At 46.6% G+C, this 20,975-nt stretch overlaps 1 protein-coding gene across 4 annotated transcripts in view; it reads right to left on the bottom strand.

The window, feature by feature from the left end:
* The window catches only part of AP2B1 (adaptor related protein complex 2 subunit beta 1), a 139,748-nt gene that overhangs the window by 74,832 nt on the left and 43,941 nt on the right, over positions 1-20,975 (bottom strand). For all 4 annotated transcript variants that reach the window (XM_090026666.1, XM_090026664.1, XM_090026667.1 and 1 more), the window contains 6 exons: positions 20,307-20,528; positions 19,591-19,711; positions 17,438-17,533; positions 8,956-9,071; positions 7,641-7,806; positions 6,220-6,318 (listed from right to left, as the gene is read on the bottom strand). In XM_090026666.1, coding sequence (XP_089882792.1) covers positions 6,220-6,318; positions 7,641-7,806; positions 8,956-9,071; positions 17,438-17,533; positions 19,591-19,711; positions 20,307-20,528 — 820 coding nt within the window. The remainder of the gene's footprint in view (positions 1-6,219; positions 6,319-7,640; positions 7,807-8,955; positions 9,072-17,437; positions 17,534-19,590; positions 19,712-20,306; positions 20,529-20,975) is intronic.

Genomic DNA, 20,975 nt, shown 5'->3' with positions numbered 1-20,975 from the left:
TAACTGCCAGGGGTGGGGGTGGGGAGCTGTGGGAAGAGCTAATGAGGCAGGTGGGTGACAGAGTTGGGTGTGTCGGTGGGGGCTGAGTAGAACAGAAGAGAATACCACCTGTGCACCTATCGCCTTCAGCACGCCCCGCAGAGCATGGTAGTCTGCCATCAGGTGATCAGGGCTTCTCCTGGCCGCATCATTAGTACCCACATGGATTAGGACCATGGGGTAGTAATCGGTGGGCTGGATCACAGCCTGGATCATCTCCGTCACATCCTGAATCTTTGCTCTGGGTAGGCAGTAGACCTCGCGTGCTGAGGGGTCCTGGCGACAGACGAGGCCCTCTGAACCTCTCAGGATGGATTCGCCTATGACAATCACTCGATGCTTTCTCCTCTGGGACTGCTTAGCTCTTTCAGCATGTTCGGAGTGTGGAGCATGTGGAGTTGCCTCCTCTCCCTCCTTCTCCTCCAGTGTTGCCAGGGCCTCGTACATGTTCTCCAGCCGGACTGGAGGAACTGGTACTGCTGTGTTACGAGCAGCCCTGGTTCTGAGGCTGTGGGTATGGGATTTTGTGGGGGGCTTGTGAAGGGGTGTGTGAGGGTGGGCATGGAAGTATGTGGGCTTTGTGGACAGGTGTGGAGTTTGGGGGGGGGGGGGGGATTGTGGTGCACAGCCGCCACCACTGGCACCTTAGTAGCAGGAAGCAGCAGGCCCTCAGGAAACTCATGGCCACAGCAAGCAGATCCCCCAGCAGTGTGCACCTCTAGCTGAGTCCCAGGGCTTGTACAGGCTGACATGGAGCCAACCTGGCCCACTGGCATGTGCCTTTGCACCAGACTGGGCTGCTTCTCGCCATCACGTACAGATCACAGCACTGCAGGCAGGAGCCACATGCTACTGGGCCAGGTGGGCTCCATGCCTCCATGGGGGCCTCCCCCCTGGAAGCCCCATGTGGAGGCATGGAGCTGGCCAGCCTGACCCAATGACATGTGTACTGGGAGCTGCGCGCCATTAAGCTGGGTAGGCTTTGTGCCTCCACGTGGAGCTTCCAGCACTGCAGCAGGAAGCCAACGTGGAAGACGGCATGAGACGTGCATCACAGAGACCAACTGGCGGCTTCGGGAATGGTGTCTTGAGGCAGACTTTGGCTTCCTTGACAACGACCCGCACATCACAACAAGAGACAAGCTCGGGTGGGATGGGCTCCACCTTTCCCCTAAAGGTAAGCTGTGTTCTCTTCTAGGTTGGCAGATCTCCTCCGGCAGGCTTTAAACTAGGCTCGTTGGGGGAAGGGGAAGACGAGGGAGGAGGAAGCCTTGGACCGCTAAACCAAGCAGCACTCACAAGTACAGCCCAGCCTACACCGACAAGTGGAACACATACACAGATAAGCAACAGGGGCCAGGGCAATGCTGTGATTAGGGGGCCAGTGCATGCATCTTCAGGAGGCCTCAAATGCCTCTATACAAACCCTTGTAGTATGGGAAACAAGCAGGAGGAACTTACCCTCCTGCTAGCTGACACCAACCCAGACACAGTGGGGCTCACTGAAACGTGGTGGGACCCAACGCATAACTGGGTGGTGAATATCAAGGGCTATAGGCTGTACAGGAGGGACAGGACAGGGAGGAAAGGCAGGGGTGTGGCCCTCTACATTAAGGAGGAATATACATCCTCATCAAGTAGCACAGAGTCAGAGGAGGGGCACACAGAAGTACTCTGGGTTAGAATACAAGGCAGGCAAAGGGAAAGAGACTTAATGGTGGGGCGTCTACTACAGACCACCCAAACAAGGGGAAGAGCTAGACCAGGAATTCTTAAGTCAGGTAGTTAGGTCAAAGGACGTGGTCATCATGGGTCACCTGAACTTTCCAGACATCTGCTGGGAAGAGCAGTCAGCCAGACCTGACTGCTCACATAGGTTCCTAGCCAGAATGCAGGACCTCCATCTAACCCAGGAGGTACACAGCCCCACCAGGGGAGATGCCTTGATGGACCTGGTGAGGGAGCTGCGGGTGCTCGGCCACCTGGGCAACAGTGATCATTGCCTGCTGGAATTCACCATCCAGCACAAGGTGGCAAAGGCCTGCAGCAAGGGAGCAGCCCTAGATTTCAGGAGGGCAGGACTTCAGTGAGCTAAGGAGAATAGTTGGGGAAGCACTCAGGTCCCAGAAGGGAGGGGTGTCCAAGGTGTCCAAGAAGAGTGGTTGCTTCTTAAGGAGATGATCCTCCAAGCCCAAAGGGAGGTAATCCCAACACGGATCAAAGGAAGCAGGAGGGCGCAAAAGCCCCCATGGCTCACCAAAAGCATCTAGGAATGTCTTCTAGCTAAAAGGGAGGCGTACACGCAATGGAAGGGAGGGGCCATCACCAGGGAGGATTATACTGTGGTTGCTCGGGGCTGAAGGGGGGCAGTCAGGGAGGCCGAGGTGGAGATGGAACTGGGACTAGCTTCCCGGATCAAGGACAACAAGAAGTCCTTTTTTAAATATATAGGGACAAAAAGAAGGTACCCAGTGCCATGGGGCCCCTGCAAGACACGCTAGGAAATTTGGTCGTCACACCAAATGACAATGCTAACCTATTTAACAACTTCTTTGCCTCCATTTTTCTGAGCAGTGTCCACACTGGGCCCCCCTCAGGCCCCAGGGGAGGTGCACCTAAGCCAAGGGTCAGTGAGAATCTAGTTAGGGAACTTCTGGAGGGACTGGATGTATTTAAATCACCTGGCCCTGATGATCTCCACCCCAGAGTGCTGAGGGAATTAGCTGAGGTCATTGTGGGACCCCTAGCACAGCTTTATGAGCACTTGTGGTGTTCTGGTGTGGTGCCAGAGGACTGGAAGAGGGCCAATGTGGTTCCCATCTTCAAAAAAGGGAGGAAGGAGGACCCGAGGAACTATAGGCTAGTTAGTCTTACCTCAATCCTGAGTAAGCTTTTTGAGAGAATTATTCTGGCACATGTCCACGAGGGGCCAGCAGGGGAGATTATGCTCACCAACATGGTTTTATTAGACAGAGGTCCTGTCAGACCAACCTGGTGGCCCTCTATGACCAGGTCACCAAATCCTTAGATGCAGGGGTAGCAGTGGACATAGTCTTCCTGGACTTTCAGAAGGCCTTCGACACTGTCTCTCACCCCATTCTCATTAAAAAGCTGGGGGACTGTGGTGTTGACACCTACACAGTCAAATGGGTCGCTAACTGGCTGGAGGGTCGCACCCAGAGAATGGTAGTGAACAGGTCATTTTCGACCTGGAGGAATGTGGGCAGTGTGGTTCTCCAGGGCTTGGTCCTCGGGCCCGCACTGTTCAACATCTTCATCAGCGACTTGGATGAGGGGGTAAAAAGCACCCTGTTCAAATTTGCTGATGACACTAAGATGTGGGGGGATGTGGGCACACTAGAAGGAAGAAATAGGCTACAATTGGACCTAGACAGGTTACAGGGGTGGGCGGATGGGAATAGGATGGGATTCAACACTGACAAGTGCAAGGTGATGCACCTGGGGAGGAAGAACCAGCACCATACCTACAGGCTGGGGAACTTCCTTCTTATCAGTGCAGAGGCAGAAAAGGATCTTGGAGTCATCATTGACTCCAAGATGAATATGGGCAGGCAGTGTGGGGATCCAGTCAGGAAGGCCAACCGCACCTTGTCATGCATCTACAGATGCATCTCAAGCATGTCCAGGGAGGTGATACTCCCCCTCTATGCGGCACTGGTAAGGCTGCAGCTGGAGTACTGCATCCAGTTCTGGGCGCCGCACTTCAAGAGGGATGTGGACAGCATGGAGAGGGTCCAGAGGAGGGCCACTCCCATGATCAAGGGGCAGCAGGGAAGGCCCTATGAGGACAGGCTACAGGACCTGAACCTGTTCAGCCTCCATAAGAGAAAACTGAGGGGGGATCTAATGGCCTGTTGCAAGCTAGTCAGGGAGAACCAGCAGGCATGGGGGGAGTCCCTGTTTCCCTGAGCACTACCAGGAGTGACTAGAAATAACGGTCACAAGCTGGCGGAGGGTAGATTCAGGCTAGATATCAGAAGGCGCTACCTCACGGTCAGGGTGGCTAGGGTCTGGAACCAACTTTCAAGCAAAGTGGTGCTGGCTCCTACCCTGGGGGTCTTTAAGAGGAGGCTAGATGGTCACCTTGCTGGGGTCGTTTGACCCCAGTACTCTTTCCTACCATGGCAGGGGGTCAGACTTGATGATCTGCTCAGGTCCCTTCCAAACCCTACTAACCAACTATGAAACCCACCACATAGACCCACAAACCTCACACACATACCCAACACCTTCACAAATCTCCCCCCCACCACCTCCCAACCATACAAAGTACCTGCATATATTTCTAAAGAAGGGTCAAAATAGTGTTATATTTAATTTAATTTGTAATAAATAAATAAATAAATAAATAGTCTTTCATAATTTTGAGTTTTCCTGCCCATCATTCCCTGGAGTGTAAACAGTGCTCTCAGCAGGAGCTCTGATTTTCCATGATGAAAAACCCCAAATCAAATGCCAAAATATATAGGTATTCAGAATTTATTTTATTATAGTGATCAAGCACTAGTAGATGAATGAAAGAGAACCTGAAGGAAACACCATCTGCACTGTCTACTTTCAAGTAGGCTTAGACACAAGTCTAAATGCTTGTCCAGCATTATAACCAACTGAATGTAGCCAGGTTTTATAAGATTTCAATCTCAAAACATCTGCTGGAATAGACAAACATGGATTTTTTTTCCTCCTCACTTCCTTCTCCTACTCTGTCTTCAGTGAGGTTGTTATCTAGGCTGGATAATTTGGGCTAGCACGGGTACCCTACCACATGCTACAATCTCACCTTCATTTTGTTCTGGAGATCTATCCCGACATACATTAAGCCCTCAAGTCAGAGATGGCTGGAAACACATGCTTAGATACTCTCATGCTAAAGTGAAAAATAACAGTATCTCTACCCCTGAATCAGAGGTCAGAGCACTAAAACACTAAAGGACCTATTGCTATGTAGCCTGCATTGCATTATTATTCATAGAAATATGCAATAAGCCAGACTGAATTAAGGTTTGTGACAAACGAGTGGAAAAAGAGCCTATTATAATCATAGGGTGCCATTAAGTGTTTTGTGACTCAGCAGAGTGGGTTTTAATGCCTGGCACATTTCTTTTGCAGGCTCTCTCTATAATGATACACTGTATCCTAGACCCAACCAAGTATAAAGTTCAGGGACTGCCTAATGGCATCTTTGTCTTTGCTGCTATGCAGGTTCCAAACCCAACTTTTACCCCATTCTTTGATGGCATTAACAGTGGCTCCACACATCAAAATGAGGATTTTAAATGCCAGCAGACCATGCCTGTGACCTTTCTTAAAGTAAAGCAGACCAGATGATGGCAGTTTAAAACATTTGGGAAAAAAGCAAACTCGCTGATTATTCTGAAGGGATTTTATATTAATTGTACAATGCAGCAGGTCTTTGGAAGAGAGGGTGCAAAAGGCACTGGACGACTAGCCCCAATGAATGCAGAGAGCTAAGCTGAGGCCTCCGCTGTTTCTGTCAGAGGAAAATCCTCTCTAACAATCTGGAGTTGCAGAACTTCACGCTGTCAGTTCAAATCTGGTTCAGATTCACAGGGATCCAAGGTCAGGGGATCTCTGCTCAGCAGCCCCTGCAAGCTGGTTTAAATCCAGCATTAAAAATGTCCAACAACATTGCCACTTTTGTTGGCAGCCTGGGAGCAAAAGAAAGCCTTGTTCTTTTGATTTCATAACACTGCTAGTGTTCTGCTCCAATGCCCACTGGTTACAAAATGTTTGCCAATCCCAACATCTCTTCTCTTCTACTTCATCTCTCTGATTTTAACTACAAGCATCTTTCTGAGGGAGAAGATTCTTTGGATCTCTATGGAACCTACCCATCCTATGCTTCATGTTCCACATCACAGAGACAAAACCAGGGTGGGAGCAAGGGTTGAAGAAGAATTAAGCAGCAACTACACCACAGCAAGATAACTTACAATAGTGCCTTGGCAAACCCAAGCACTGAAAGTCACAGCCCTTTGACTCAGAATGGAGGAACTGGTTATGCTGTAGATACCCTTCATTCCTGTCTCTTGGCACACCTAGTTCCCTTGGCATTGTCAAGGCAGAACACGCTGTACTGCCTGCCAGCATCATGATACTTGGACCACCTGGGTTCCTACTGGATACAGCTTGGCATACCTGTGTGGCCAGACTTAGGACCTGCTGAACCAGCTCCTGCGTTTCTGAGGGCTTCTTTAAGAACAGCTTCACAATAGCAGTCAGCAGAGTGAGCTGCACCTAAGATAAAGCAGCAACACAAAAAGGGTTAGGAAAGGAACATAAAAGTATGCAGATACTCAAAGATACAATATGAGGATAGCTTGTAATGCTGGCCTTGTCCAAACCCAAAAACACAGCAGAACCATGCTACTGTGTCATTTTAACTGGCTAGAAGCTAATGCAAACTGCACAGATCACATGCAAATACAGAATATTGCTTTAACACAAAGCATGTGAACCTTTTGCCCAATGAGTTAAGCAGCTCTATTTTTTTTAAATCACAGGTTTTATTTTATACTTCCATTGCTGTAGTTTTGCATTAAGATCTCAAGCTGCCTTAACAAGCTGTTGGGGTCAGTGATGATCACATTATAAGTTACTTCATTGTTCACCTCCCTCTTTGGTCCCAAGCAGCCATTGCCGGGGTCGGGGGGGGCAGTGTTAAAGACAACTAGGATGGCATATATAAGTCTTTCCTTTCCTCAGAGCAAAAGCTACCTACTTGATGCACTAACTCCCAGTAGACACAAAACAAGCCTACTAAATTCTTATGCAAATGGCAGAGAGGGCCATTCAGCCTTAGCCTCAGGCATTACCCCAATAGGAATACCAACATGCTATCCTGGCAAAGTGCTCCTACCATCCACTCATAATGGCAAGACTGCATTGTAGCTGGTGTTAGCTTATTTCAACCTCCAACCTAGTGACTTAAACTAGTAACAGTGAAGTTTTGTTAGAATAATTTGAGTCCCCACTATGCCAGCACAGCTAGGTCACTCAGGATCACTCCTGATGTAATATGCCTTGGAATATGCAATTTCACACTCAGGACTGGCTGAAAGTTTTCAACAGAAAGTGTCCTCTAGAAAACTGGGTCTTCAACTAAATGAAATTTTGTATGAAGTGTCAGGTCTTCCCATAACATTGATACTTTTGTCAGAAAACAAAATGGTCCCAAGCCACAAAATATTTTGCTGCTGTAGCACCTCCAGGGGCCTCACACTGGGATATCCTTGTGTCCCCATTTGTCCTGGTTTTCCTGGCAGAAGTAACATTTCCCATGATACACTACATAGGGAAACTCCCATCATGCACTGCTTTCCACCTGTTTTATTTTTTAGAGGACATATTATGGTGTATTATGCAAGACACAGTCAGACCAGGGAGCCAGTCTACAGAAGGAAATGAAAGCAGGGGATCCTGAAGGACAGCCTCCCAAGAGTCTTTGAATTTTAGTCAAACATTTGAAGTTCTCCAATGAGCTCTAGTAATACTGTGGTCAGCCATGTACACCTACTGCAAATCGCCTTGAAGGATGGGGGTGGAGAGCAGAGAATTACCTGGGTGCTTTCATCATGGAATCCTTCCAAAAAGCTCTCCAGCAGCTCATCTGCGTTGTCTATTCTTTCTGCATATTCACCCACTATCCATATCATGGCAGCTCTGGCATCCGGCTCATCCAGGGAATCTAGATTCTCACATAATGTGGCAATGATGCTCTCATACCTGATTTACCAGAACAAAGCCTGATTACTGGGGGCAAATCATGTCACTGTGGAACTGGCACTCTAACCCATGCCATGCCATTAGGGGTGAAGCCCTCTGATCCAAGTCATGACAACTTACATTATTACGAGCTATAAAATGGCACACAGCAAGGAGATGAGTTACATGATAAAAATGTTTCCAGTGACACTATCATCTTTGGAAATGAAGCCCACTTAGTTACGATTCCAAAGGCTCTTCTTTCTCTTTTAGGAGCAAGACTATGTAGGAGATAAAACTTAAGACACAGACTTGACATATTTGTCTCCTTAATAAAAGGTATCTTTGCTCCAACAATTCAAATAAGCACAATCACTTCTCTTGAATCTTTATCAGGTCTTGCCTTTTCACTGGCTGCTGTTCCTGGCTGGGATGTCTAACCAGGGTATCAATATTTCCCCAATAGCTTAGCACTAAAATGAATATTGGCATCAGCACACAGCTCTGGTGGGGTACCTCTATGGCATGTAGGGAGCCTCCCTGCAACTGACAGTAGGATTAGCCACAGAAGCCTGAAGATGTATGTATACCCTTTGCTACTCATCTATCCTCACATCTCAGTTGAAAGATGCTGCTGTACTAGTTGAACACACACAAGTTCCTGGAATAAAACAGAAGGCTAAGCCCATGGTAACATTTAACAAATGGAGCAGTTTGTTTGAAACAACACCCTGAACTCTTGGGAGGTGAAATATGTTTTGAAGTTTGTGAACCTTCTGCTGCAGGTAGCTTATAAAATCACCCAACAGATACTAGCAATTACATGAGCCTAATGCTGTAAGATAGGTAAGTGTTTCATTGTAACCACCATAATCAGAATTTTACTGATTTTGATTAACTTGTACTTAATGAAAACTAAACATCTGTATGGAGGAAAACTCTTCTCACTCAAACATTGTGTCAAAGAGCAATCTATTAGCAACACTGGGGTACCACATTCTTGGATTAGAATAGCCTCTTTTCAGAAAGAGAGCTACATTACCCATTAAAGTTGGAGAAGTTACACAAATGATGGAAGCTTTGAGTTACAGGGCACTGACAGAAATAGGGGCAGTTGTCCTTCAAGACATTTGCTGCTTAGGTCCTTAGCCCTGAAATACTTTCACTTACTTGTTGGGATACTTGCGGAAGATGTCTCTGATGACAACAATAGCCTCCTGGACAACATAGTTGACCTTGGTCTGGATGAGATCCAGCAGGGTACTCACACAGCGTTCTGCAGATTGCTGAGGAGAAAAGCAGTGTGGTAGTTTTAGAACAACTGCTTCTTAGAACTTGTCACAAGGCAAAACAAATAAACCACCCTCATGTTGTATATGATCAGAAAATCAAGGTGTACTTCTAAGCCCAAAACAGAGGCAAAGGCTAGCAAGCAGCCCAGAGCACATGCACAGTTTGCAGACAGGAGCTCAGTGCTGGCATATTCAAAACGTTGCAGGACAAAGACATTGTCCTTTAACTCAAGGACTTGTCACAAGAAAAAAAAAGGTTTTATTCTGACATGATATCCAAACAGTGCTCAGCACATGTGCAAAAGTGATATTAACAGACGCTACCTGCATTAATACTTCTGCATCTCCTTGCTAGCCAATATACAAAACAGGCTAGCACCCTGTAGGAGCTGCCTGTCAATACTCAGGATTGAAAGGAAGTTCAAGGGGGAGTAGTACAATGCACTGGGGGAAGAGAAGAATGTAAAAGCTAGGGGGAGAAACGGCAGGGATCCTGATTTTCCCTGATAAAAACGTTGCATATTCTCTAATAAAAAATTGCAAATTCTCCAATAACCCCCCCCATATCCATGATTAAAATTAAAGGCACGCCACAGCCCTCACAGCCCTGCTGGTGCCCCTCACTCCCCGCACCTTCCCCACAGCCTGCCCAGCCCTGCTGGTTTCCTTCTACAGCAGAAGGAGTTCCAGGCCCAGTTGTATAATGCACTGGAACAAGTCCCTAGCAATGATGGTATCTCTATCCAGGCACACTGGGAGTAACTCAAGTCTGCTGTCCAAGATGCCTGTGCCCAGACTATTGAATTCGCATCACAACAGAACCAGGACTGGTTTGACACCAATGATACTCAGATCTGCAATCTCCTCAAGCAGAAGTGTGCAGCCTTCATCACCTGGCAAAGCTATCCACAAACTCGGTGAAAGACAACAGTGTACCATCAGCTGAAGGCTAAGGTCCAGCAATGCATCCGTGACATGAAAAACAATTGGTGGGTAGAGAAGGTGTGCGTGATCCAGGGCTATGCTGACCAACATGACATACATAACTTCTTCCAGGCTACCAAGACAACCTACAGACACTGCTCCATTGGACAAAACCCCCTCAGATTACAGGATGGCTCCTGGCTCCTCGAGATGATGATGCATCCATCTGCGCGGGAAGGAGCATTTTGAACTCCTGAACCGGGACTCCACCATATCGGAGGAGACCCTCCAAGTCATCCCGCAATGCCCTGTGATGGTTTCCCTTGGTGAACCACCAACCATCAGAGAGCTGAAGCGGGCCATCCAACAAATGAAAACCAACAAAGCCTGCAGGCCCAATGGTATACCCACAGAGGTCTACCATGCTGGTGGCTTCCGGCTCACATCACGACTCCACCAGCTTATCCTCCACCTTTGGGACAAAGAAGACATTCCCCAGGGATCTCAAGAACACGATCATCATGACCTTCCACAAGAAGGGGGACAAATCTGACTGTGGGAACTACAGGGGGATTTCTATCCTGTCCATTGCAGGTAAGTTCCTGGCCCGCATCCTTCTGAACTGCCTTCATCCCATCACCATAGAGATCCTTCTGGAAACCCAATGTGGCTTCCAACCATCTGGGGCACTGCAGACATGGTTTTTGTTGCTAGGCAGATCCAAGAAAAACATCGGAAGCAAAATCAAGAACTGTTCCTTGCCTTCACTCACCTGACCAAGGCGTTTGATTCCTTAAATCGTGAAGCGCTGTGGACTATCCTCCAATGCCTTGGCTGCCCGCTGAAGTCTGTCACCATACTGAGATTCCTGCATGACTATATGACCGCCACCATCCTGAGTGGAAGATCTGAAAACAACGCCTTCTGCACCCAGACTGGGGTCAAACAAGGTTGCACAGTCACCCCCAGCTTGTTCACCATCTACCTGACCACCATCATCCACCTCATCCAAGATGATCTACCACCTGGCGTCGGTACCCAGTATTGACTGGACGGGAAGATTTTTGATCTTGGGCACTTCACCACCAAGGACATCCATAACCTTCAGTTTGTAGACAATTGCTGCGTGATGGGTCACTGCACAGGATGTGCAAGCGACCCTAGATCTCTTCAACACTTTGTATAAGAGACTTGGCCTGTTCCTGAACGTTGCCAAAATGAAGGTTCTCCACCCACCCTCCCCAAGCCAGCTGAACATCCCTTGCGCTATCTATGTAGACAGGGAGGCTCCGGAGTACGTGGAGCACTTTCTGTATTTCGACAGCCACCTCTCTCAACAGGCTACCATCGGGTCAACTGCACCAAGCTGCTTTCAAGCTGCGACAATGTGTCTTCAAAAACAGAGACCTTCAGAAGTTAACGAAGCTCCTGCTTTATAAGGCTGTCGTACTGACCACTCTCCTCTACTGCAGTAAAAGCTGGACTGTCTACTGACGCCACATTAAGACCCTCAAGAGCTTTCACCAGCGCTGCTCCTGTCGAATCCCAGGGATCAAATGGGAGGACTGCTGGACTAGCGCGAGTGTCCTCCACAAAGCTGCGTCCACTAGCATCAAAGCCTTGCTCTTCAGAAATCAAGTCTGATGGACAGGTCACTGCACACAGATGTCTGAGAACCACCTCCCTCACCAGAGTCTCTTTTCCCAGCTCTCTGTTGGCCAATGCTCAAAGGGCAACTGAAGGAAATGGTACAAAGACATGTTCAAGGTTGCCCTCAAGCACAGAGGCATTGACACCAACAGCTGGGAGGAGCAAGCTGCTGACTGCTCGGTGTACAGCCACTTGGTCCACCAAGGTGCACACCACTTCGAGGCCCAACAACTTGATACTGAGGTGAAATGGCAGCAGTGGAAGAAGACGACCAACCCAGGACTGTGAATCCCACTCCTCTGCGAAACACCATGCCCCATTGCCAAAGAATATGTGCATCCAGAATTGGGCTCCTCAGTCACCTGAGGACCCAGCAAGCCTAATGGACATCATCCTCGACTTCAAGAGACTGCCACTGCCGATGATGTGGCACCCCTGCCTAACCACCTTCCTCTTGCTCCCCCCAGCTCCTTTCAGGCTGGAACTCTGGCAGCCTGCAGAGAACTCACTGCAAAACTGCAAAATCCTTGGGTTTCTCTGCTAAAATGAGAAACCCATGTTTTACTCCAGTAAGGAGGGAAATCCTCATTTTACTACATTTTTCTGTGGGAAACAGAAAACCCAGATTCCTGCTGATTAGCACAAGCAAACGTGGTACAGAACAGCAGCTTCAGTATCTGTGGAGTGGGTTCACTAACTCTATGGCCGGATACCTCTCTCAGATTAACTATGGCTAGAACAATTTAAAGACTAACTGGCGTGAAATCTTAGCTTTAAGCACCATTACAGAGCAAGACTGGATGCTAGAATGCTCTCTGTGCTAACAGAATATCTAGGTGGTAAAGCTATATTCATTAGCAGATAGGAAAAAAAAAAAAAAAAAAAAAAAAAAAAATCAGGAAGACAATGCTCTAAGGGTTACTAGCAATGGATGCCACACACAAGAGCTATAAATGGCTCAGATGCAACAGGGCCTAGAATGAGGTGTTAGCAAAGTACATATAAAGCCTCATTACATAGCCAATGATTAATGTGAGAAACAGACTGCTCAAGGCAGTGTATAAGCAGCCATCATAAATATATTCACAGAGCATTCAGTATAGACACACAAACATTATTGGGTACAAACAATATCTATGTAGGTGGATCTTAGACCTGGGTGAGCTAATAGTCCCCTTCAATCTTGAAGTGCTTGGTGGTGGTAAGGAGGAACAAAGGGGATTAAACAGCAAAATCAGAAGCTCAGTTGGAGAACTGACAAAATCTCATGGACAAACCTCAGGCAGCAAATAAATCCAGCCCGTGACATTTGGCTCGTGTGACCAGGAACCTCCTCCCAGCCAAGAAAACAACATTTTTCGAAGTGTAGCATCCTACTCAGTGACAGCCCTGGCAATAGGAAGAGGTAGGAAAGGGGCTTTAATCACGTACTTGTCCTGTCCTCGCACTGAAAACAAAAAGCTACCTAGAAGTCTCTCTCATAGAGGCACACAGAATACAAAAGGTATCCTCCCCAGCACTGCTCAGTGTGTGTCACACCATTACAGCAAGAAAAATACAACCAGGAACCTTGTAATTGAAAGGTGTCTGCCTTGATAACAGGGTGCTCTGATCTCTTCTCTTGCTTGCTTGGGAAGCCATCATTTGAGGTGTAAGAAACCATCATTTGAGGACTGTGAAGCTGAAAAGCCTCAGGGTCTCCAGGTTACAAATGTTATGCAGATGGACTTGTGGGCTGTCTGTTCACCTGGGGATCTCAATGAGTTCCACAGGCTCAGCCAGTAAGGAAGACATATCCAGATGAGTTATTTCATCTCTTCACAGATGTTCAATAGCAATGATGGATGTGAAGCAGTTCTACAGCTCCACTTCGCTCCATGATTTCAAACAAGGTGAACTTTTAATTCTTCCTATCTGACCTTAAAGGAACATGGGTTATAATTGTACTAAAACAGTATGATTTCTTTTCAAAGAAGTTGTACAAAGCCTAGCTTGCCATTAGAAATATTTTTGCTTGCAGTCCAAAAAATGCAGTGGGGCATGAGAACTTAAAGGTGAAATTGATGAAACCTCATTGTCCAAGTACTGAGAACTGCACCAGGAAAATCAAATTAATATGGGTAATTCTGACCCATTGAACAGTCTGCAGAATGCTCTCTTATGCCAGGGATAACATCCTATGTTTACACAGTACTGATCTGTACCATTAGGAGCTCTTTATAAGGGAATTGCTAGGGAAGGACATGCAATTCTACTTTGACTCTTGGCAAGATGCATCTCACCATATGGGGGGAGTTTATTATTGTGCGACAGGCATTTGAGAGGTTTCTGCAGGCAGACTCCAGACAAAAACATATCACTGCAGGAATAATGCGTGTGTGGCAGACTAGTCTGTAGTGCAAAGGTAGAAACTGAGCCAATATGAAAAGACGCAGTTTCTAGCTAGGGGGTATTCAAAATTGCTGCTGTTCTACAGAAACCAAACACAACCCAGAGAAGGTAAGCCCAATTCTGTAAACGGTACTGTAAAGATCCCACTCCTGCACTTATCTGAGAACTTTTGCTGACGTCTCTCCAGAAGGAATCTTACTGTGAATGGGATTTGACCCCTCCCGCCATGCCCCCACACCTACCGTATTTACTACATTAGCTTTGCTACTTGCACTCAGTGTCTGTCTAGCCTGTCTGCTCTAACCTGATGGAAAGTTTTGGGGCCGGCTGATGCTTCATTTGTATCCCTATGAAGATAGCTGCAGGTGGCATGTTTCTCTTTTGCCTTGCAGCTAGAGATAGCCAATACATGATTCCCTGTACTCTTGACAGATAATGTACTTGCTCCCAAACCAGTTGCTCCCAAACTAGAGGAATGCACTTGCTCCCAGCCTCTAGTCGCAGTGGATACAAATATATTCATGAATCTACTCTCCTAGAACAGACACAATTAGATGAAAGGCAGGATTCCTGCAGGCGGAGATGAGGTTCCCTGTGAACTCTCATTCATCATGAGCTCCTGCTGGCTCTGTCCTGTGTCAAAGGAAGATTTTTAAGCCATCAAAAACTTGAGCGCTTTGATTGCTCAGAGAATAAGGAGATGCCTCCATTAGTTACAATCCATGATGGAAATGGCCTCTAATAAACTCTGTTGTCCTGGGAACAGGTGTCTATTAACCCAGAGACAAGAGTCCTCTTACATGCTATAGTGGATTGTTTTGAGATTGCCTTCTTTTCAAGCTATTGCCAGAGAAATAAACAGACCTTAATTTTCAAAAGCAAAGTCTTCAGAGGATGCTAAAAGTAAAATTAACTCTGCTTATTAGGACATGCATTTTTATGGTAATATGGTACAGAATTATCACTGAAAATAAGCTAGGCATCTTTAGTAAGCCCTTACATATACTGGACATGAGTCTCACAAGACCTGATGTGTGAGGGCAGACAAGAGGCCTCCTACAGCATCCTGATATCTTAGCAACCTGATTCTGTGGAAATCAGAGGGCCTGGTTAGCAAATTAACTGCTGATGTGGAGGGACTGGAGTGGATTCAGGTGAGAGATTTGGCGAATACTAGCCTGTAAAGGCATCACCTCCAAATCTGTTCAAGCTTCTTCACAGAGGTAGTACTTTCTGCCTCAGGAGCCCAATTTTTTGCTGTTGCTGGTTTTTAAACAGTCTCCTTCTCATTACTTGACTAGAAAGGATCCACCAAAATTAGAAATGCAAATGGGCTGGCAGGAGATCACCTCCTCCGTTGCCTCCGACATGTGGTGGGAAGTCCATAGAAGTAAAAATCTGCAACCAAAATCTATTCAGACCAGAGGAACTAGGTGGCAGCAAGGCAGGTGGCAGCAAATGGACCATATCGCCTAGAAGAAAGTAAATAGTGCAAGTCTGTGTGTGGATACTTTAATTTAAGGAAGGTTTGTTTTGGGTTTCTTTAAATCTGCTCCCAAAGTCAACAGGGACTTGAGCTAAATTTAAACAAGTCTGATTTAACTTAAAGCATAAGTATCCACATAGTACTTTGCATGAGTTATCTACAGTGGCTTAACAAGCCAGGACTTTATACCATAAGTCCCTGCTCTCTTTATAGATCTGTCCGACCCTTGAGAAGTACAAGTTTGCCTAAAATTAGTAAACTCATATATTGCCTACTGTTTTCCTTTGAAAATAGTTTCTGCCTTTAAACTGAAAAGGAATCTTGAACACTGAAATAAATTTGGAAGTTTTACAAACCTTTAACACTAAATGATCTGAACACTAAATGATCTAAGGGGTGGGATGGGGATGGGAGACTTCAAATCTGAATATTGAAAAATAACAAATTTTCAGAACTTCTCAAAGCTCTTATTCAGATGCATCTGGGTCCTGTGGCAGGCCAGCAGGGGGCAGTCCTGCGTTGAGCCACCCATCTCCCTGCACCCAACCTGCTTCCAGGCTCCGAGTGCCTCCCTAGGGGTGCCTCACGTCCGGCTGTCCCCCTTCCTGGAGCACACTTGCTAGCCTGGGGGTAACATAAGCTGCCACCACCCCGAGAAGGGACAGTCTCGGCCCTCTGTCCTCAGGGAAACACAGGCCTAATTGTCCTACGGGTACTCGACCCAGTACAGGCACTTGGGGCACTTCCCCAAATCGGGGGCCAAAAAGGAAAGTCTCCCTTAGTCCACACACCTAAGGGGCCTCTTAGGCATAATTTAGACCCACCCCCTCAATAACTCTCCTACACCGGTCACAAAGGAGAACTTTATTGATTACACGTGTAAGGTGAAAATAGGGTGCAAGATAGAGCAATATCATAGAAATCCCATAGAGCAAAACAGTCTGGCTGAGGTAGCCTTTTGATCACACATCTGAGTTACTGCCAGCTATATAGCTAACCAGATCTCGAGTAGCTTACTCACAAGCATCACCCTGAGGCTGTTGGAGATTCCCTCTGGAGGCAGGCCATTCCTAGCTCATGAGTTATGGGGGAGAGAGCCAGTTTCAAATAGCAAAGCTCCTCTCTAAGTGAGTCCCCCACATGGCTGCTGCCCCTTCCTCCTGGGCAGTCTTAACTTGTATAGCCCCTGTGACCTCATTCACCTGGTCCAATGGAGGCCAGCACCTGTTGGCTGTCGGCCAACCAATTTGAAATGCATCACTAGTTGCCAGGCAGACTCTAGCCTACCAGGTAGATGCCCCTCACCCAGGTAGCTGATACCAGTCAGGTAGGCAGAGGGAGCAGGTTTCCCCCTCCCTCAGGAATGTAGCCAATTCAGGTTACCTAAAGAGATAGGGTAAAGGTGTGTCTCCTCTGCTGAGCCCATCCTAATCAAATTGTCACAGCACAGAGATTTTGGGGAGAAACAGAGGTGGATTCCTGCCACAGGGCCATCAGCCATTTTAGAGAGAAATATTTTTCTGCTTTTTTATGCAATAAACACAGTCTCTCTTTTCCCTTCCCCAAATGCCAGCTCACAGCCATTGTGGGTAATTGTTATTGTTCTACTGAAGCCAGTGGAGTGATGACAATTTATATCAGCTAAGCGTCTGGCACAACCTCAAGATCAAAGAGAATCATAAGACCATCCCCTCTAAGGCACTGAACTGAGATTCACGATTTTCACGTTCCATCTCAGACTCTGGCATAGACCCATGTATAACCATGAGCAAGTTATTTAATCTTTAAGACAGGAATAAGGAGCCTTCCCCACCATGCAGGGTAGAAGAGAGAAATCCAACAGCATTGCCATAGATCTCAAAAATTGTCATTTCATAGCACATTCTAGACACAAATGCCAAATACTTACCTCAACCTTGATGGCACATCGTCCAATTGCTCGCACAGCCTTACGGACAAAGTCAACATCCACCTCAGTAGCATATTCCTTGAGTTCTGCCAGAACCTGTTGGGCAGCATCACACAAAACCTGAGTTGTTTGAGTCAGGGAGTGAAGGGTAACATTTCCAATGGCTCTTTTTCACTTCTAACCAAACTTGGTTATTAGACTGTAAGTGGAGCTGTAGTGTCCTCATGGCAGAGAGTGCAGTAAATGCAATTCAAGTTTTATATTTAAACTTAATCTAAAATGTCCTCTCCATAACTGTACGTGCAGGTATTAAATGAATATAGTCCTTAAACTCCAGGAGCAGCCTCTAGATTCAAACTCTAAACTCCACTTAGAGAAGGGCTGCCTAGAATGAAGCAGCAAGATCAACCTCACTGTGGGACCAGTGGGTGAAAGCAGAATGACACAGTCTGACCTATTTTCAAATTTCCTTGACCAACTTGGAAGCACAATCCATCCTTGATTTAGAAGCATCACCAGAGAGTATAGGAGACAAAGGGGAGAAGGGAGCTAGTGCTGTCCATTCCTTTATAGGCTTATCACAGAGGTGGGCAAAGTCCGGCTGGCTGTGGAGTCCATTTGCCAGCAGCCCCTGGTCACATGAAGACCAGCCCCAGCTGCACTGGCAGGGCACATGGCAGTGGGCTGCTCTGGAGCTGCTGGGATTTTGTGACAGGGCAGCTTAGTTGGGGCCAGGGCAGAGCAGATCTGCAGACTGCCTGCTGAGCAGGAGCACACAGGCAGCGCATCGTGGCTCTGCCCTGGCTCCTTGCAGCGGTGACAGTGTGGTCCTGAGCAAGGGCCGAGGCATGATCTGCTGCCTATACACGCCTGCCAAGAACATGCAGGCTGCAGACTGCAGCTCTGCCCCGGCCCTGACCAAGCTGTCCCCACTGCAAGATCCCAGTGACACCAGAGCAGCCCCCTGCCCTGCCACAAGCCCCACCAGTGCAGCTGGGGCTAGTCTCCATGGCAACCGTAGCCCTGGTATCACAGTGAGCTGTGGCTGGGGTCTTCATGGAGATCAGCCCAAGCCATGTGGGCAGGGGCTGCTAGGAAATGGAGTCCAGCTGCCAGCTAGAGCTGTCATTTTGCACACCCCTGGCCTATCAGTCTGCTGCATGGAGATGCATGCATTCTGGGGCACAACAGCAGTCCTTGGGGGTAGCTGCATGAAGGTTCTAGGACACTTTGCTTAAGAGAAGCAATCCTTTCCTGGGAAAATTTTGGGTTGATTTTTTTTTTTTTTTTGTTAGTTCTAGAGACATTTAAAATACAAATGGGATGTGTTATTTTATATTATTACTACTTCAAACTCATCTGCTCCTCCAGGAGCAGATAATTTAACCAGGTTCAAAAGGGGATTGGACAAATTCATGGTGGATAGGTCCCTCAGCAGGTATTAATGCAATAGAGTACAAATTTAATGTTAAGACAACCTAGGACTCTGAATGCTGGGAGCAGTGAAGAGAGAGGCACAAGGGAGGGATCATTTGAGATACTGTATGTCCTGCTTAAACTCTTCCCTTCAGAATTTACTCTGTTACTGAGAGGGACAAGATACTGAGCTAGATGGATCTGTGGTCTGACCCAGCAGGGCACTTATATTCTTGTTTCTCATATGTTCCATGTGTATGAAAGAGCTGATGTGAATTGGTTACATCACAAAGGCATTGTAAGAAAGAAGAAAAACATTTGTCTGCAGAATTTGTGCCTGCTTTCTCTTTGCTTGCTGCTCTTAAAGCTCTCTCATGAAGACTGGCACTCTGAGCTCACAAATATTGCCAAAGAGAATGGACAAACCGTGGCATTTCAGCAATGTAGTAACAGGACAGAGAAGATGCACAGCATGAACAGTCAAGTTTCCTAAATTCTAACCTCAGCTCTGCTGAGACCCAACTACAAAAATGTAAAACCCACTTAACAGGTGTGCTGCTCCTGCTTCTAAATTATTAAACAATATACTGTGCTGAAGGGAGCATTGATTTGCTGTCACTTCTTGCACAGTGGTTGAAAACACTTTAAGGAGGTATAAATTTGTACATAAATCCTCCCTCACATTGTTTGCCATCCCTAGGATGCATGCAGGGCTAAGAGCACTTTAAGAAGCTGACCTGGGCGATGTTTGCTTGAGAGGCCAGGCGGATCATGATGTCCAGCTTTTCCAGTTTGACATAAATGGGGTCATTGTACTTCACAAAGAACACCTTGATTTCTTGCTTCAAGATCTCAGGCCTGGAGAACACATGCAACAGAATCAACCCAAGCCTGAAAATTAAACAGCTTCCTATTTCAAATGCAAGTAGTTTAGTTTTTAAATCAACTTCAGCTTTTGCTGGGAATTCACTGATAACAGTTCAGCACAGATTTACAAACAGATGTAAGAACAATTGTTTAAAAAGCAATCACAAGGCTCTAGTGGCAGAGTGATGCTTTCAAAATGTAGAGTTCAAGCTGCCACCATCTATTTGAAGAGTACACAAGAATGGACTGGCTTAAAAGACACCAACCACATTCCCTCTAATTCAGCAGAGCTCCATGTTCATCAATCTCTTCTATTGGTTTAGATTCTTTACTTGACTACATGAAGGGAAGGGTCCGTCTGGCTGTCACTATGACAGGGAAAGGAAGAAAATAATAGTGTCCTACATCATCCACTTAAAAAAAAGAAAAAAGAAAAAAAACAGTCTTACTGGCTCAATACTGTTGTGACAACTAGTCAACCATTTCCTCACAGATGCATCTAGAACTTAAGTCTTCCAAGTAAGCTTGTACATATCAACCAGCACCCTTTCATTGCACCCAAGGAGGGCAGAACTCCAGCCTTTACCTTTTCTGCACAATTAAGTTGATATTCCTCAGAGCAACATACTGAACTTCAGGCTCTCCTGACAGCAGGGTTACAAGTGGAGGAGCTAGTTTCTTTAGCAGCATGTTGTAGTAGTCTGAGTCCTTGGGTAAGAGCTCTAGGAACTTCATCAAGACTTTCACTGCAGAGAGCACCACTGCCGAGTTGGCATGAGACAGCCGTGGAGTCACTCTCTCGCAAATGCTAAAAAACAAATGCAAGAAATTTTTTTTAAGATTATTTCAGAACTCCTTCCATAAGACTTCACCTGAACTGAGGACACAAAGTTGTTTCTGTTCAAAAGAGAAACTGCTGAAGTCAGGTGTTTGTTTCATGCAATGGTGCATATTTACAAAGAACATCCAAGTCTTGTTTTCCTGAACACAGAAGGAACTAAACAAGGAAGTGTCACTGCACACATTTCCAAGACTTTCCACTCAGCATTTATCCCCATAAATGGAAATGATACCAACCTTCTTTGTAAAACTCCTGGAAATCTATGGAAGCAAAGTGCTATACAAGTTTCCCTCGATTTATGCAGGTTCTGTATATGCAAATGAGCTCTTATGCGATGACCCTTTTTATACCCAAAATTGTAAGATTAGATGTAAGGTAAATTCACTCTTATGCGATCAGCATAGGCACTGCCCC

Source organism: Crocodylus siamensis, chromosome 13 (genome assembly GCF_052110815.1).
Source record: "Crocodylus siamensis isolate JL-2025a chromosome 13, ASM5211081v1, whole genome shotgun sequence".
In the NCBI taxonomy this organism is placed as follows: Eukaryota; Metazoa; Chordata; order Crocodylia; family Crocodylidae; genus Crocodylus; species Crocodylus siamensis.
This window is presented reverse-complemented; position numbering and strand designations above follow the sequence as displayed.